Here is a 19,551-nt window from a genome sequence, read left to right on the forward strand (position 1 = left end):
TGGCCTTCTAAGTGGTATACACTGCAGATTTGGAAAGTGTTCTTTATTTTATATTGTCTCTCTGTGTTATTCCTATTAAAATGAATCCCTTCTCCACATGAAATTTCATCTGCTACTTGTCTGCCTAATCCACCAACATATGTCTTTCCAAAGGTCTACACTATCCTCCTCACAATTCACAATACTTCTACATTTTTTATCAACTGCAAATTTTGAAATTGTGCCCAATACAGCAAGGTCTAGATCATTCATATATTTCAGAAAGAGAAAGGGTTCTCACACCAGCCCCGGTGCACTCTAGTATAAGCCTTCCTCTAGTCTGGAAATAAACCATCCACCACTACTCTCTGTTTCCTGTGGCTCAGCCAAGTTTGCCTCCATGTTACTCGTGTCTCTTTCATCCTATTGGCTCTAACTTTGCTCACAGGTCGGTTTTACAAAACTTTATCAAATGTTTTTTGGAGATCCACATATACGCATTAACAGAATTACCCTCATTAACCTTCTGCCACCTCAGTAAAATTCAAGTGAGTTGGTTAACCATCATTTGCTGCTAACAAATTCATTCTGACCTTCCTTAGTCAATTGGGAAAATTAATTCTCAATTTTTTCCTGAAAATGTCATTAATTCAATCCAGTAGGGGAATCAGGAGATTGCTCATTATTCAGAAAATAGTTAGAATGTAGAATGCGTTACCACAAAGAATAATTCAGGTGAGTGGCATAGATTTATGGAAAGCTGGATGAACATGAGGGAAAAAGGTACAGGAGGATATGTTGCTTAAGAGTTAGATGATAAAGGGGACAGACGGGTGACAAAGCATAAAAACCAGCACTGACCTTTTGGACTGTAAATAGTATGTAGAGCTGTGTAAAACAATACTCTTTTTGTAATGGATCAAAACTATTGCATTCCTCTGAACCCGACTGTGATGTAACACCATGTGATAAACAAACCAGAGTAAATAACCCTTCACTGTCAACAATGACAACTCTTTTGAGAAAAGAAAAGCAATTTTAAAAATCAAATTATCATATTTTAGCATAAAAAGGCAATGACATATCTTTGGCTGCTCTTGCAACATCAAGTGTTATCTGAATTGTTTACACAGTTACTGTTGGGTTAAAAAAACTGCTAACACATTCAATATTTGTGTGTCTACTCTGTTTCTTGATAAGCTTTTGGTCCTTCTTTCTCCTACTTTGTCCACCATTGCCTCACCCAACACTAACACTTAAAGTGTAATAAGTTCACACTAACACCTTGAAACAAATGTGTCACACGTTACAGAGCTCTGCCAATGTTCGCATGACACTTGGTCACCCATCCCGAATTCTCATTGGTACCAATGTAGAACATGCTTTGCACGAGTAGATCAGTGGGTAAATTGGTGGCAGATGGAATTTAACCCTGGTAAATGTAAGGTGATACACTTTGGAAGAAGGAACAAGACAAGGGAGTATTCAATGAATGTCACGTGACTAGGAAGCTCAGAGAAACAGAAGGATCCTGTGATGCTTGTCCACAGATCCTTGAAGGTGACAGGATAGGTTAATAGGATGGTTAAGAAGGTCTATGGGATGCTTGCCTTTATCAGTTATGGCACAGATTAAAAGAGGAGGGAGGTAATGTTGGAGTTGCACAGAACTTTGGTCAGGCAACATCCAGAGTACTGTGTGAAGTTCTGGTCACGACATGATAGGAAGGATGTGATTGCACTGGAAGGGGTGTGGAAGAGATTCACCAGGATGTTGCCTGGGATGGAGCATTTCAGCTATGAGAGAGGCTGGATAAGCTCAGTTGTTTTCCTTGGAGCAGAGAAGTTTAAGGGGGGACCTGATTATGAAGGGCATGGACTGGGGTGTATAGAAAGTATCAGTTCCCCTTAATCAAAATGTCAAGAACAAGGAGATGCATTTTTAAAGTGAAAGGCAGGAGATTTAGACTGGACTTGAAGAAAACATTTTCACCCAGAGGATGGTGGGGATCTGGAATGCCCTGCGTGGGAGGGTATTTGAAGCAGAAAGCCTCACAACCTTTAAAAAACACTTGGGTGAGCATTTGAAGTGTCATAACATTCAAAGCTATGGACCTCATGCAGGAAATTAAATAGAAAAACTAAACTATTAACTATTAATATTCAGATTACATTATCATGTATCGGTAATTCTTAGAACTTGTAAGGGGCTCACTAATGTCGTATTATGGCATAGATTTCAGACTACATCGGCATTAACATGTGACATTCTGATACAAAAAAAACACCCACTCTCACTCTCTGTGTGTGTCAGAGAATCCGTCAGTTGTGTGTATGCAATGTACATTAATATTAGGTAACTATAGTCCCCATACCATGTGTAGGTCTGAGATATTGTAGCCGAGTAAATAGTTATTATCAATAAACTTTCAAGACATCTGTCTCAATGAGTACTCAGTCTACACAGCACATAGACCAATGCACTGAAAACCACAAAGGGCATCATCAAAATATTCATCACCACACAACAGTACATTAAGAATAGAAGAAACCTGGCAAATGCCAACCATGGTATTTTCAACGTAAGAAAAGCAAATTGCTCACAAACAGCAAATATAAGAACAAAAGCTAAAATTTCTCCTAGTATATCTTTTATTACAACACATGATATTCTAACACATTTTTACAATAAATAGAGGGTCTATTTTAGGTTCTTTTGCATGTATGCATTGTTCTCTACACGGAAACCAAGCAGATGACCTGTTCCACAGTACCATGGACTGTAAGATAAGGAATCGTATGGTATGTTCTTCCTTCCATGCATTAAGAGCACTGAACCCCAATTCAATGCCTTTCTCCAATAACATAATTGAGATCAAAGGTGCATTAAGGTAAGTAGAATGGGAAAGCTAAGGGTTTTTGGTTACAAAGTCAATTCTCACCATATTTTGGTTGAAAGGAATATGTTAAACAGACATTTGGAGGTAGCCCACAACAAGTTATATTTTATCCCCTCTCCACCTTCCATCCAGCATACTGCATGTGTCCTGAACCATAACACAATATAACGTATCTGAGGCATTGCAGGAAAAGGAAATCAAAGAAATGATTGAGAGTCCCGAATGATTATGGTCAGAGATGGTTTCAGCTGAAAACAAGATAATCTACAAACTTTAATATTACACATAATTACCACATTTCCTCAGAATTAGAAACACTTGGATGAGGATCATGCTTGAATTGAATTTCATCTGGTGGTTTACTAAAATGAATATCAGTTTATCATTTGTACCATGGTTCATTTAAATCACTGCAACAAAGTCTGAATGCTCATGAAGAGAAATGTTGATGAAATGAATTTTAGTGTTTAAACATGTTGAATTAGTGGACAATAGGAACAGAAATAACTGGACGAGTATCTGAAGTCCGGATCACGCCTGGTACGTGCTAGAAGAGGATGTGAAGTGGGTTAGTTGAATGTCTGGATCTACAATGTATTTATTTGAAGTTAACAATGCCCATCAATAAATTTATTTTTTCCATTTCTGTTAACCTCCAATGTGTTTGGGTTGCACTGAACAGACTTTCTGATAATATGAATAACACAATTTAACAGCCTTTGCATATTCAGTGTGATATTTTTGGCAACCACTCTTCAGTTTAGTATTTATCAATGATGTATGGAGAAAAGCAGCAGCAATTATCCTGAAATATATTATCTTATTGCAGACTGCAAAATGCCAGCGTGCTAGTGCGCAAGATTAGAATTTAAATTCATAGAAACATAGAATCCCTGCAGTGTGGAAGTAGGCCATTCAGCCCATCAAGTCCATACCGACACTTTGAAGGGCATCCCACCCTCCTACCTTATCCCTGTATTTCCCACGGTTAATCTATTTTGCCTGCGTATCGTCGGACAATTGGTAGTTCTTCTTAAAATTTCCAGATGTCTAATACATGATGTCCAACTTATGGTCTCAGCTATACACTGAAACCCAAATGACTTAGATTCATTTGCATTTGTTTCTTTTTTGCTGGTTAGTGGTCCTGAAATTTTGCAGAAGGCCTCTTTTGGTATTTGTGCATCTCAGTGTTTATGTTCTATATCAGAAAACAAGGAATTGATCTGAAAAACTACTAAGGTGTTTGCCATGTGCACAAATGAGCACAGTCAGCTAAGACCAGTTGTTCTTCACCATCTATAAATAAATATATAAGAAGAAATCTTGGGAAAACAGACACCAAGATAACAAGGTGTAGAGCTGGATGAACACAGCAGGCCAAGCAGCATCAGAGGAGCAGGAAAGCTGACGTTTTGGGCCTAGACCCTTCTTCAGACAAAAAAATAGCCGAAGAGATTACGAGAGAGTTGCAGTGGGAGAGAGATCCACTGAGGTCTTCTGAAGAAAGGTCTGGGCCCGAAACGTCAGCTTTCCTGCTCCTCTGATGCTGCTTGGCCTGCTGTGTTCATCCAGCTCTACACCTTGTTATCTCAGATTCTCCAGCATCTGCAGTTCCTACTATCTCTGAAACAATTTTAACCCCACTGCGAAGCCTCTTCAAAGGATGCCTACCTTGAAGAAGTTACCCTCCTCCTTCTGGAAAGACCTCAGTGGATCTCTCGCCCACTGCAAAACAGACACCATCGATAACAGATACACTTAACAATTTCATACATACTCTTCTGCATCATTTAAGCTTTTCTTTGTACTTTTCAAAATAGTTTTTTTCAATTTTTATCCCTCTGCAACTGTTGCCTTTCTTAAGTATTGTTTGCATATTATTCCACTAAGTTTTCTTTTTTTCCTTCTCTCTGTCTGTCTATCATTCACATCTACAATTTTCAGATCAGGTATGCTTGTATAGTGTTTATAGTATCAGCATGGATTCGATTAGCCGAGTTCATGAGTTCAATTGCCACCATGGTAACTGATCATGAAAACTGCTGGCTTGCCATCAAATTGCAAATGGTTTAGGGGAAGTGACCCAGCCACAGAACACGTGCCTCTGAAGGGTCTCTTAACCCCTAAAAACTTTAATAATTATTTGAAGCTATCAGCAATGGCACAGCCATTGTGCTAGAACAAATTTAAAACAACCTCAGTTGATTCTGTAGAATCCTCCTTACTAACATCCAACAGAGTAAGCAAGCTTATATTATAAAATAAAACAAAGAACTGTGGATGCTGGAAATAGGCATACAGCCATACAGCATGGAAACAGACCCTTCGGTCTAACCAGTCTGTGCTGAGTGCAATCCCAAACTAAACTATTCCCACCTGCCTGCTCCTGGCCCATTTCTCTCCAAACCTTTCCTATTCATGTACTTATTCAAATGTCTTTTAAACGTTGTATAAACAAAAACAGAAATTTCTGGAGAAACTCAGCAAGTCTGGCAGTGTCTGTGGAGAGAGAAGCAGAGTTAACACTTTGAACCCAGTGACCCTTCTTCAGAACATTAAAGAAGGTCCACTGAACCTGAAACATTAGCTCTGATTCTCTCTCCACAGATGCTGCCAGACCTGCAGAGTTTCTCCAGACTAAGCAACTGGCTGACAGTCATAATCACAATATTATATCTATCCATTAGCAAACGTCTCAAACTCTTCCATCACCATTCCTGAGTATATTGATGGAACACCATTGATGGTCTATTAACATATAGTCCTAAATAAGAAAAATGAACTTGTCATCTTCTTTCCTAAATACATTTGGCAACTGATCATTGCTGCATGGAATGAAATAACTGAACCTCCTGGTAGCACATTTAACAACATGTCCAACTGAGCATGCTTTCCAGTTGTTGAGTCCCTACTGTTCATGATGACAAAGCCAATAAAAAGGATCCCTAATGTCCAATAACTCTCACTTACTGTTAAACGTTCAGGAGAAAAGCTGCCACCTTCAACCTTCCCACCTACAATTCAGTCTCCACTACTTTTTAGTAAGGAATCCAGCTTAGGCTCGATGGAGATTATAGACACAGATGTACCATGGCACCAACTTGATGAAACTACTGCACACAGTTACCATCAATACCAGCCCCCTCCCCAACATTTAGGAAGCCCAGTGCAAAAAGCTTAGCTGAAGGACTTGCAGTCTTCTTTAGACAAAAATACCAAAGGGCTGATATTTCTTGGTTACTACCCAAGTGTGTCAGCAATAAAAATCCCATTCTTCTTACCTTTTGATTCATTTATTTTCTGCTTTCATCGGGCAGTGGTATTGCTGGCAAGGCCAATCATTAATTGCCTATTTTTAAATGATCTTGAGAAAGTGGTAATGAGCCATCTTCTTATATTGTTGCAGTTCATTTAATATAGTCACCCTGACAATGCTACTATGAAGAGAGTTCCAGTTATTTATAGAAGTAACTATGAAGCAATAGCAATATAGAAACCTGTTTTGGAACCATGTAACTTAGAGAGAAACTTACAGTGGTGTCCCCACGTATCTGTTGTCCTTGTCTGTCTGAATAGTAGAGCTCCCTGGTTCAGGAGGTACTGACAAAGGAGATTTGGTTGTGTTGGAGGGAGTAAATGTTTAAGTTGGTGGATGGGCTGCAGATCAAGCAGGCACTTTGCCTTGGATGGTATTGGGCTTCTTGAGTGTTGCTGGAACTGGTCTATAAGGCTGTTGTATTGACTACCCTCCTATCCTGCAGCAAAATCTGAACCATCGACTGATGTCACATTAAGATCATTGAGGGCTTCAACCAGCAGGGCCTCTGTCGAATTCTGGGGATAAAGTGGAAGGACCACTGAACCGATGCAAGCATCCTCCATGAAGCTGAATCTATAACATAGAAGTTGTACTCCTGAAGAACCAACTCCTAAAGACAGGCTATTGTGACTGGATGTCCCCGACTATGTCTCCTGGCAGGTTCTCTTATCTCAGCTGTCTGTTGGCCAACACTCAATGGATAGTCAAAGAAAAAGGAATAAAAGCACAGAGGCATTAACACACTGACTGGGAGAAGAAAGCTGCTGCTGACCACTCATCACTGCAACCTCCTGATCCATCAAGATGCAAGCCACTTAGAGACTCAGTGGCTTGAACCCACGTTGATGCAGAGGAAGGAAGATAACTCAAACGTGGGACTACAAACCCCACATCCACAACCAACGACATGCCCCATTGTAGAAAAACTTGTGGGTATAAATATTGGGCTACTCAGTCACCCAAAGATTCTTCCAGCCTGCCAGATGTCATCCTCGATTCCATGAGACCACAGACAATGACTCATTCAGGCAAAGGGAGAGTAATTCAGCTCACTCTTGATTGTGTCCTCCCACATGACATTGTGAGGCAGCCAAGCACCCTGAGCACAACAGAGGCTATACAGCCTGACAATATCCTAGCTGTACTGTTGAATACCTGCACCACAGAACCAGGCGCCTTTTCAGTCAAGTTGCATATGTCGGAGCTGTACAGAAAGAAATTTATATGGAAACTGTCAGTGTCTGTTCTATCCTAGACAATTACCACTAAACCAGCCCTCTCCCAATCAATAAAATCAATTTTAATCAATAAAAATTTATTCTTGGCAATTAGTAAAGTCATCAGAGAAGCCATCTGATGGCAGTGATTCTTCAATAGCCTGCTACCAACCTGCAGTTCAAATTTTTCAAGAAGCATTCAGATCATTGATCCAGCACAGATACAAGAGCTGAATCTAGAGTACAGGTAAAAGTAGTTGCCTTCAACATCAAGGCAACACTCAGCAGGGTATGAAAAAGCACAATTAAAATACAGATCAATCGAAATCCAGCAATTAAGAGTCTTCTCGGACAGAGAGGGCAGTCGTCACTGCCCTGGGACCACACTCCAGTTCACATCATTGAGGTGGAATAACTCAAGGCAGATATTTTCTAATCAACCCATTCAGAGATGTTACTACATACCTCTGGAGCAGATAGGACTTGAACCTGGGTTTCCTGGCTCAGAGGTAAGGACACTACCACTACACCATAGGAGTTTTGCAAAAAGTTCTAACAGATACTATTCTAACGATGCTATTGCACACGTTTGGAACAAGTGGAACTTGAACATAGGCTTCCTGGCTCAAAGGATGGGATACTATCAACATGCCACGAGAGTCCTGACCTAACAACTCAAGGTAGCATCCTCAGGACAACTATCTTCAGCTGTTATTTCTGTGACTCGCCGTCCATCATTAAGACAGAAGCAGTACACTTTACAAATGATTCTACCATGTTTAAATCTAAGTTTGGACTAACAAGAAGCAGGTAATATCCATGCGACCTGACGATCAAATCGAGATTGTTTCCTGCATGGAAAAGCTGAATCACCTGTTTCTGAACTAAAACAGCGACACAATAGCTGAGATAGTAGGAACTGCCAATGCTGGAGAATCTGAGATAAAAAGGTGTACAGCTGGATGAACACAGCAGGCCAAGCAGTATCAGAGGAGCAGGAAAGCTGATGTTTCGGGTCTGGACCCTTCTTCAGACACAATAGCTGAGTCATTTACCATTGACCAGAAGCTTTAATTTTAGCAATATTAACCGCTTGGTTCCAAGAACAGGGGAAGACTTGAGCACCCTGAGGGCTCAAATCAGGAGTCTGATAGCATACTGTACCCTGAACAGGTGTTCCCACAACACCTCAACAGGGGATAAGTTTGGAATCTCTACTGCTCAATTCAACATCCACCTTCTCTATCACCAGAGCAGTGGGGCTGCATTATCTGGTACATATATTAGGCTGCTTTGTCTCTGCACCCCCCCACCCAAATTATTTCAACCACATAAGGATATGCTCAAGGTTGGCCTGAATCACAGAAGCATTGACCTCACTGACTGGAAGAAGAAAGCTGCTGATCATTCACTATGGCAACTCCTGAGCTGTCAAGGCTCAAGCCATTTTGAGACTCAGCGACCAGACGCATGTTGGAACAGAGGCAGACAAGGAAGGAGGAGGAAGCCAACCCATTTCCTATTATCAATGAGAAGAAACAGAGCAGTAAATATCAGATAAATGGAAGAGCACCATCTCCAAAACATCCCTCCATTTGCCATATATCATCAGTTCTTCAACACGTTACATTGCTGCTGGTTCAGGATGATAAGATTCCATCCCGAACATAATCATTGGGAAACTATCACTACAAGAGCTCAGGCTGTTCAAGAATGGAACTCATAATCACCCTCTTAGGACAGTTGGGGTTCAGCACTGAATGAGTGCACTTTGCTAGCATCTCAAACACATAATGACAAACTGGAGAGAATAATACTATCTATGGTGAATTGGAGTCAGATGAGATATAAAAAGAGGAATACAGAGAGACAGGGAAATATTAGATTTACAGAGAGGAAAAGTTAAGGAAATATAAGAAAAATGTCAATTTAAAATTTAAAAATCCCCTGGGATCCATCTGATACTTGTAGGAGTGAAACCTTCAATTTCATCATTTGCTTTCTTGGCCTCCAAAGTTGAGTGGCATTTCAGGACCATAACTGGCCTCACCAGCAGGATCCATTTGAAATGAATTACCATGCCTAAATTGCTGTGCGAAAATACATACATATTAATGAGTGGGTGGTGGGGTGGAGGGCTAACCCACTACTACCAGCAAGTGCCATCTACTTGCCATTTGTCAACCAACAAATTCTGAGGCTATATATTTGTCAAGAGTCTCCCTTGTGGAGGTCTCAACAATTAGTGACTGAAAGTAGCCATATCAGTCAGAATAGAGCAACAAAACTCCAACTAAATCATGGCATGAGAGCTATTATGGTACAGTAGTAGTGTCCCTATCCCTGAGCCAGGAGGCCTGAATTGAAGTCCCACCTGCTCCAGAGGTGGGTCAATACACTTTTGAACAAATTGCTTAAGAAGTATCTAAAGCATGACATGTCATCCCTGTAGTGCACACCACAAGGTCCATTTGCCCTTTTGACCAGATTTATGTTTTTTGCCACAAGTTGATGCCTCAGGTACATAGTTAATTTGTGACTGATAACCTGAAATTGAGGAATCTCGTGCCTGGGATTTTAACACAGCCCCTTTCACTGCACTCTATCCGTGTACTCAGACTGTGTAGCCTACATAGCATTATCTTGCATTCTCTCACAAGACGGCCAATGATAAACAATAATGCAGAAGTCTAGTTGGACGGTGAAGAGAAAAACAGAAGTATGGAACAAGAACAACTAGAGGAATTCAATGAAAATTAAGAATAAGTACTACGTAGTTGAACTGCAAAATTCTGCAATACCAATGTAGATTTTTTCTTTGCAAACATGAGTCATAGGTAGAGTGCACTTGTAACATTTAGATAAAGGATTGATGATTACAATGCTGTTCCTTGTTGTAAAAGCAATTTGAAATGATGAACTGAGAGTATCATACAATCTATTAACAAAATATCAAAGCAATTTAGTTAAATTTGAATTTTGGTTCCAACATGTTAAATCAGACCAGTTGGAAAACTGAAAGAAGAAAAAAACAAAACATAGAGACAGGGCAAAAGAGAGGATTGAGAAAGAACATTTCAAGATCTAAAATAACAAAGCATGGAGCTGGAGGAACACAGCAGGCCAGGCAGCATCAGTGGAGCAGGAAAGTGACATTTCGGGTCGAAACCCTTCTTCAGAAATTCAACATCAGATTCCTCTAAGGACCTTGGAACAGCTCTACTTTCCTGGCAATTCATGATGGAGCTACATTTTCACTGTGTGTTTGTTGAAGCCAGATAAGATTGAGTGCTATTCAAGAATACACAAATGCAACCATAAGGTACTGCTCATCTTAATGAACCATTATAGATATTTTCTAATCAACCTGTTCAGTGATGTTATTGTGCATCACTGGAACACAAGGGACTTGAACCTGGGCTTCCTGGTTCAGAGTTAGGGACGCTACCACTATGCCACAAGAGTCCTGAAAACTAATTTCAGGAACGAACAGCTGCTTGGATGATCACTAAATCAGAGAACACTGCTGCATCTGATGCTATCTAATCAACCTGGTCAGAGATGTTATTGCCCATCTCTGGGGCAGGTGAGACTTCAAACTGGGCCTCCTGACTCAGAGACAAGGACACTAACACTATAACAGAACAGCCCTTGAGGCAAGAACTCTAACAGTGAACCACCAATGCAATCTCAACCACAATAGTATTAATTGATGACAATCAATGATTGAAATGAGCCACATCAGTCAGAATAGGACAACAAACATGGATTAAAACATGACATGTTGTCCCCTGCAATGCATGCCACAACCATCACTTGCCCTTTTAAACAGGTTTATGTTTTTTACCATGAGTTAAGTCTTCAGGTGGACAGTTGATTAGTGACTGATAACCTGGCATTGAGGAATCTCATGCTGAGGATTTGCGTGGTTTTGAGAGGTTGTGATTTTGAGCCTCTCTTTGTCCTCTTCTTGCCCTCGGCGGTTTTTTATCCTTCATTGTTTACCTTAGTAGATTTCAAGTTGTCAAATAGTTTTCAACAGTTGTAGTTCTGGCTTTATTTTAGGGCACGGTAGTTTGCTTGTTCTTAGATACTCAATGTACTGGCTAACAATCAAGAATGGCAGCACTTAGGCTGAAGTTCCCTCTTGCTTTCCAGCTTTGCTGAGGCCAACAGTAACGCTTGTTTTCTTAATTCATTCATGGATTCATGCATTTATTGCTCAGTCCCTGGTTGCTTTTGAAATGGTGGTAATGAGCTGTCCACTTAAGACCATGAAACATATGAACAGAAGTAGGCCATTCAGCCCATCGAGTCTACTTCACCAATGTGATCACAGCTAATTCTCAACTCCACACTCCTCCCTTTATTTCATAACCCTTCATTCCTTTACTGATTAAAAATGTCTGTATCAGTGTTGAATCAAGTCAGGCTGCCAATGTCTTACCAGACCACAGGGTTACTCTTTCATTAGAGAGAGGCAACTGGTGGTGATTTAACCTGAGGGCCATCACACCTCAGGCAAGGGGAGAGGTTGAAAAGGAGAGTGCTTCATGGTAACCTCAACTGGTGCAGGAATTGAACTCACAACATCATACTGCTTCGCAAACCAACTGTCAAGCCAACTGAGCTAAACTGACCCCTACCTCAGTCTTGAAAATACTTAATGGCCTGCCTCAACCGCCCTCTGTGGTGAAGAATTCCAATGATTCACTGCCTTCAGAGAAGTAATTCCTCCTCATCTCAGTCATAAATGACCCCTTATACTGAGATTATGCCTGTCTGGTCCTAGACTCTTGAACAAGTGGAAACAACTTTTCCGCATCCCCCCTGTTAAGCCACCTCAGAATTTTGTCTGTTATAATAATGTTAACTCACATTCTTCTAAGTTCCAAGGAGTACATGCCTGAACGGCTCAACCTCTCCTAATAGCACAGTACTTCCACACCGGTTATCAGCCTAGTGAACCTTCTTTGGACTGTCTCAAATGGCAGTATGTCATTTTTGAGATAAGGGGTCCAAAACTGTTCACAGTATTCCAGCTGTGGTCTGACTAATGCCTTATACAGTTTGTGCAAAACCACACTACTTCTGTGCTCCATTCTCTTTGAAATAAAGGGCAACATTCCATTTGCCTTCTCTATTACCTGCTGAACTTGGATGCTAGTTTTTCTTGCAATTCATGGATGAGGACACTCAACTCCCTGTGTTTTGTGGCATTCAGCAATGTTTTTCCATTTAAATAACATTCATCTCCTCTATTCTTTCTGCCAAAGTGCACAGCCTCACATTTTGAGAGCTTATATTCCATTTTGAACCACCATAGTCCATTTGGTGTAGATACACCCACAATGCTGTTGGCAGAGAGTTCCAGGATTTTGATCCAGTGACAATGAAAAAACAGGAATGCATTTTCAAGTCACGATGGTCAGTACTTTGGAGGGGAACTTGCAGGTGGCGGTCCTCCCATTTATCTGCTGTCCTTGTCCTTCTGGATGGTAGTGGGTTTGGGTTTGGAAAGTGACGTCTAAGAACGCTTTGTGAATTTCTGAGTGCATTTTAGATGGTGTACATTACTGCTACTGTGTATTGGTAGTGAAAAGAGTGAATGTTTGTTGATGTGATGATAATCAAGAGGATTGATTTGTCCTGGATGGTGTCAAGCTTTTTGACTCTGATTGGAACTGCACTTATTTAGGTAAGTGGGGAGTACTCCATCATACTCCTCACTTGAGCCTTAGAGGTGATAGACAGACTTTAGGCAGACAGGAGGTGAGTTACTTGTTGCAGGATTCCTAGCCTCTGACATGCTTTTGCAAACACAGTATTTATATTGATAGTCCAGTCACTTTCTGGTCAATAGTAATCGCAGAATATTGATACCACAGGATTCAGTGATGTTAATGCCATTGACTGCCAAACAGTAGTGACTTGATTTTCTCTTGTTGAAGACGGTCATTGCCTAGCACTGTGTGATGAGAATGCTGCATGCCACTTGTCTGTCCAAACCTGGATATGGCTCAGGACATGCTGCAGTTGGATACAGACTGCTTCAGTATCTGAGGAGTCGCAAATGGTGCTGAACATTGTGCAATCATCAGCAAATATCCCCACTTCTGACCTTATGATGGTGGGAAGGTCATTGATGAAACAGCTGAAGGGCTAGGGTTGGGTCTAGGATGCTACCCTGAGGAACTCCTGCAGAGATGTCCATGGGCTGAGATGGCTGACCTCCAACAACCACATCCATCTTTCTTTGTTCCAGGTATGACTCCAACCAGCAGAGAGCCCTCCCTTTGATTCTCATTGACGCTAGTTTTGGTCAGGGTCCTTGATGCCACACTCGACCAAATACAGCCTTGATGTCAGGGGCAGTCACTCTCACCTCACCTCTGGAGTTCAGCTCTTTTGTCTATGTTTGGACCAAGGTTGTAATGAAGTTAGGAGCCTAGTGGCCCTGGCAGAAGCCACACTGAGCGTCAATGAGCAAGTTAATGCCAAACCAGTGCTGCCTGAGAGCACTGTTGATGACACTTTCCTTTATTTTATTGATGATAAAAAGTTGATTGAAGGGGCAGTATTTGGCTGGGTTGGATTTGTTCTGGTTTTTGTGTACAGGACGTACCAAAGAGAAGTGCAGGGCAGTGTGCTGGTTAAAGACATTAAGTCAATATGTGTTAGAAATCCAAAGTAGAAGCTTTCATGGTATATTAACTAATGACATCATCAGAACAAGTCACTTCTGCCTTTGGAATTTCCTTTTGCTATTAGAACAGAAATGCCACACAGGGACATGAAGAATTTTTAGTTTGTTAATTCATTGTATTCCATTTAATAAGTTGATTGTGGCACTGAAACATTCTGATGTATTTAAATTCACAGCGTGGAAATACGATCCCTCACATATTTGTTGAAGTTGTTTATACCAAAAGCTTAAAACAATCAAAGTTAACATTCTAGGATATTTGAATTTGTAGGGTCTGTTTATGTCAGGATCATACGTATACACCATTGGCTTCACTGTTCCACCCTGTAAAATATAATCAAATATCATTGACACATGAAGATTTGTCAATGGTGTGACTGAGGTTTGAATGCTGGTCATGGTCTTCCAAACAAAAGAAGCACAATCTGAGATCATGCTCCAACCTCTTCAAGCAAATCTGACCAGGTAGGCAGGTGTTGTTGCCCTTATGTTAAACAGGGTATCAGTAACCCGTCTTTAGAGAATTGTTTGAATAAAAAACAGATATATGCTCACCTTTCCCTGGCTATACAGAATGATACTTCCTATTAACTGATTGGGAAGCAGTATTAAAAGAGGTCTGAGACTCAGATGGCTTCACTACCGGTTTCAAGGGGATAGGTGGCAGAAATGGGGATATGACAAGAAACTTCCCCTTCCCCCACCTCCCTCAAAAAAGAGCATATCTGTTTCACTATGTAATCCAAGCATTTCAATTAAGGGATAACTGAATACCAGACTGTTTTCCCTCTAAGTACTGAATATACCATTACCAAATCTGTAACAAAAACACAGGTTCAAAGATACAGATGCATTCTACAACATCTGAAGCTCTGATTCTCATTCTAGCCTTATTTCACTGTTTTAGATGATAACAGTAGCTGTACCATTCACCACCAAATCAATTTCATAAACAGAAAATAGTAATATCAAATAACTCAACCAGAACTAATGTTAGTTTTTTAAAAATCCAGTCAAAAAGACAATTCACTATATAATGTTTAAGGCCAGTGACTTTCAGTTATACCCAGTTACTAATATCTTTATTCAAATGCAGATTATTATTTAAACTTGCAGCAAAGTATTTTCTTAAGCACTTCAACTCAGGAACTATGTCAATAGAGTAATGCAAAGTTATGATAATCGGATCGTATATTCTCATATATATCTTAACTTTAAGACCAGCTAAACATGTATATTCCATTACCCACTCCCTCTCCCTGCAAACAAACTATACAACAGTCAAGGTTCATTCATTGCAGCTTCACAGCAAATGCATAAACATTATGTAACAACTCATACCAATGATCGTTTTCTTAATCTAGGAGGGAGGACAAAAATCGCACTAATTCCTCTGTATTTCTGCTCGCAAGGGAAGCAATTTGATCCCTTGCCGGCTGTAACTTGAGTAGGTCACTGTACACTATGATAAAATTCCCTAATCCTGAGCCAAGTTACCCCGAGGGGCCCCTCCTCCTCCTCTTCCCAAATGGACTTTCTCATTCCTTTGCTCTAACCCCCCCCCCCCGCTCGCTGCGCCCTTTGCCCCCCCACCCCCCCAAACCACCGCCCCCAGCGCCACTACCACATCTCTTTCATTTTCTCTTACCTTAAAGCTTGAAAGCTGATCTGCTTTGCCTGCTCGTGTTACAGTTTTTACAGCTTAGGCTAAAGTCGACTGCCTATTGCTGTATGCATTCCTTTCTTTTTAGTTTACCCTGATTACTTTCCACGGTTATTTTACACTGATCCAGATGAAAGTCAGTCAAATGAAAGAAACACACTGAGACTTTCTTCTAGTTTTTCAGATATGAATCCACACAAGGGTACATTGTGTTCTTAAAATTTAACGAGAATCCAACGAGCTCACTTTTAATTATATAATTCAGGAATATTTCAGTCACAGATAAAGATAACATTTGAAGTATATTTTCTGTCAGAATTTCAACACTTTAAGAGAGGTACAATAGTTAAACTTAAATGATTTTTGACCTTAAACTAATAAACAGTTCCTGACTTTAAATTGCATAGCCACTTTACGAAAAATACAGTTAGCAAAGGCAGTGACTTATGGCATCTATCTTCATTAAAAAGCGGATGAGAACGCTCTGTGTGCAAAGACACTATTTAGACGGAATGGAGCTTATCATGAAGCTAGAAAAGTGAGACTTCTTTACAAAACAAGAATTTATCTCCACCCCAAACAAGTTTTATCCTGGATCACACTTACAAAAGTGAAAATGCCAAGCTACAGGCACACTAGTTCAGCTTACGCAGTTTTGCCCCCACCCTTTCAACTCCTACCCTCCCCATTCACAACCGCCCCCCCCAAACACTTCACACAATGTTGTTTTTGTTTCTTCCTCTGCAGTTCAGACAAACATCTGTTATAGAGGAATGACTATCTCACAAACCGCTGAGTCTTGCTGCAGCCAAAGTAAACAAAACAATCCCAGAGAATCTAGCAACCATCCCGCACAGTCAGCCTTTATACCCACCAGGATAAAATTTCACAGCAACATGTTTTTATCAAAATTAGTTAATTTGTAATCCTAAATTCTAAATATTCGCACAATAAAGAGCCTGATTTTTTAAAAATTATTTTCCAAATTTCAACACCTCCTCTCAGTGGCGCAACTATTCAATGGAATGTAATGCACAAGATTTTCTAACAGAACAGCAAGCCAGGCTATACAATATCACATTTAGATTTCAAATAGATTAGCAAATAAAGCGATTAACAAATATGATGAATAATATAAACTTTTTCTGATGAATCTCATCGCACGTCTGCATGAAGACGAAGTACTCGTTCTAGCACTTGTAATTGTTCAATAAACTAAAGCAAGCTGAAATAATTTGTTAACATAATTTAACAAGAGTACCAATGGGGAAAATAACAGTTTTACAAATAAAACAAGTCATCAAGGTACTTGATCAAGTGCCTTGTTGCAGTCCATCAATCAAGGCGTTTGGGAAATGGAGATACAAGGACAATACAAAAACTAAACTTAGAGATGATCAATGGGTAGGTAACAGGCTTCAGTCCATCAGAATTTCCGACCACCCATAAAATATTTGCACTGAAGCATTGTTCCCTTTGCTGTTTCAAAAAGAAAATTGAATATAATGGCACTAATACTTTATATGTCAAGATACGTTTCACATATTCAAGGATTTAAAGAAACAGTATAAATGATCAATGGAACAATGAGTCCAACACACACATCTGGAGTACACCTCCTCAAACACATGCCTAGTCCCTACCTCCAAACATCTGGGCACTGACAGGAGGCAACTCATTTTGTAGGAAATACTGTTGAATTAGCCGGGGGAGGAGGAGCGGAGGAAGGAGGAGGCGAGAAATCTTTCTTTAACTAGAATAAAATAGTGAATGTAACGGTGAGGGGAGGTGACAGCTGTCTTTCGACGAGCCCGCATATTATTAACGGGAAACCAGTCGAAGAGTTGGGGGGGTGGGGGTAGCTGAGATATTTAATGATTAAAATTAAGGTTTGGTCGGTATCTTCACAGAGTCCGGGTACTGTAGTCGCAGCCTCCTCATTTCACTTTGACAATTTAATTACAGATCTGCCCCTGACTGATATAAAGACAGCACCAAACCGCTATAAATGCAGTAAGATGCCTACTCATTAACTCCAGCCAGCATCACTGGATCACCAAATCTGCAAATCAGACCTGCTTCTTTTTAAATTATTGTTACAATACGTTATATGGATTCGACGTGTTATCGTTAAATGGGGAACGGGGGAGGAAGCAAGAGACGCATAAACCTCTGAGAGCATTTCAGCTTTGATTTTTAAAAGATTTTTTTTGGTACAAAAACATACCACGGCTGTTTGAATGCCCCTAGACGTCCCACCTTTATTATTATTGTTAAAACACTGGAGACAAAACATCAACAACAACGACAACAAGAAAAGCCAGACAGATGGGACGCGGAGCAATTGGTTCAGACTGAGCCCCCGGTTGAAAGCAGTGACAGGAAGCCGTACCTTCATCTCCTCGTTTATTTCCCTCTTGACGGGGTGAGCCGGCTTTCTGCTTCTCTTGTTTTCCGGCGGTCTGCCCTCCTTCTCCATCTCTGCCATGGTTTATGTGTGTGTGTGTGTGTGTGTGTGAGAGAGAGAGAGAGGAGGGAGGGAGAATCCACTCAACCTCCCTCCTCCACCCCGAGCTGTCACAAAACCTTCTCTCCCACCGAAATGTGACGCCGGCGACTTTAGCCCGTGTGTTGGATTTTTTTTTGTTAATATGAGGAATATATTTTTCCTCCACCTCTCTCTCTCTTCACCCCCTCCCTCCCTCTCTCCCTCCCTCAATGGTCGGCTGTCATTGTTGAGGTGAGGAGAGCGGCAGTGGAGATGTGCCTGTTAACACCAGAGAGGACTGCATCTGGACAGCCGAGTCAGCCATCTTCTATATCCTCCCACCCCCTACCCTTCTATCTATCTATTCCTCGCCCCCTCCCTCTCTCTCTCTCGGAGTTTGCAGCCGAGCGGGCGGTGAGACGCCACGGATTTGCGGACAGCCCACTTTTTGCAATGGGATGACACACACACACACATTCACAGAGAGAGACAGACAGATCCAGAGAGAGGGAGGGAAGGGAGAGGAGAGAGGGCAGGGCAGGGGAGGAGTCTCCTCCCTCTCTCTCTCTCTCCCCCCCTCTCCGCCCCCCTCCAACACAGTTTGACAGCAGCAAAGCAACGCCATGTTCCTGAGGTGACTGTGGCCCTCTTTCCGCTCATTCATAATCCCTTCCCCACACAAACACACATAATCGCGACACTCGGCTTCCTTTTGTCTTCGGGATAACTTTAACCGAGGATGCAAATCACGTCCCAGCGCTGCTCCCGTTCCGGTCGCCGTCTTAAAGGGATCATGTTGATCTAGTACAGTATATCTTTTTTGCTTCTTATTTTAAACATTTGAATGGCCCATTAAGGATGATGTCGGGATGGGGAGTGTGTGGGCTTTAACAGGCGACTCTGTGCATTGAGCAGTGCTGCTGGATTAAACTCAGTCCGGGATTTGTACTTTCGACAGTTTGAAGGGCCAGTTGATGGTTTGTGAGTCGCACCTTTACAAGGTGTTATTTCGCTTACAATTTCACGCATGCCCCGCCAGTTGTGGTGCGGTTTTGTATTAGAAAGGTGCCGCCTTCATACTACAGACAACTGCTATCCCTTTTTGTTCTGATTTGCGAACATTGAGATGACAACAGCAGTGGTCAACACTCAGCTAAGGGGCTCATTCTGGGGAATGCTTTACGATACAAAAGCCGTTTGCCGAATAATTTTCGTGGAAATAATACCCTTTAACATCGATGCTATGAAAATGTTCAGGCAATCTGATGATTTGGAGT

General features: G+C 41.1%; 1 protein-coding gene across 5 annotated transcripts in view; it reads right to left on the reverse strand.

Moving 5' to 3' along the window:
* Positions 1–18,687, reverse strand: part of sobpa (sine oculis binding protein homolog (Drosophila) a) — a 306,669-nt gene extending 287,982 nt beyond the window's left edge. For 4 of the 5 annotated variants that reach the window (XM_048597018.1, XM_048597021.1, XM_048597019.1 and 1 more), the window contains exon 1: positions 18,179–18,687. In XM_048597018.1, the coding sequence (XP_048452975.1) occupies positions 18,179–18,274 (96 nt within the window). In that variant the 5' untranslated portion in view covers positions 18,275–18,687. Of the gene's footprint in view, positions 1–15,771; positions 15,882–18,178 lie in introns of those variants that run through there. The other variant, XM_048597020.1, reaches the window with a different exon arrangement.
* Between the last annotated feature and the right edge of the window lie 864 nt (positions 18,688–19,551).

This window comes from Rhincodon typus, chromosome 5, assembly GCF_021869965.1.
Source record: "Rhincodon typus isolate 14 chromosome 5, sRhiTyp1.1, whole genome shotgun sequence".
Lineage (NCBI taxonomy): Eukaryota > Metazoa > Chordata > Chondrichthyes > Orectolobiformes > Rhincodontidae > Rhincodon > Rhincodon typus.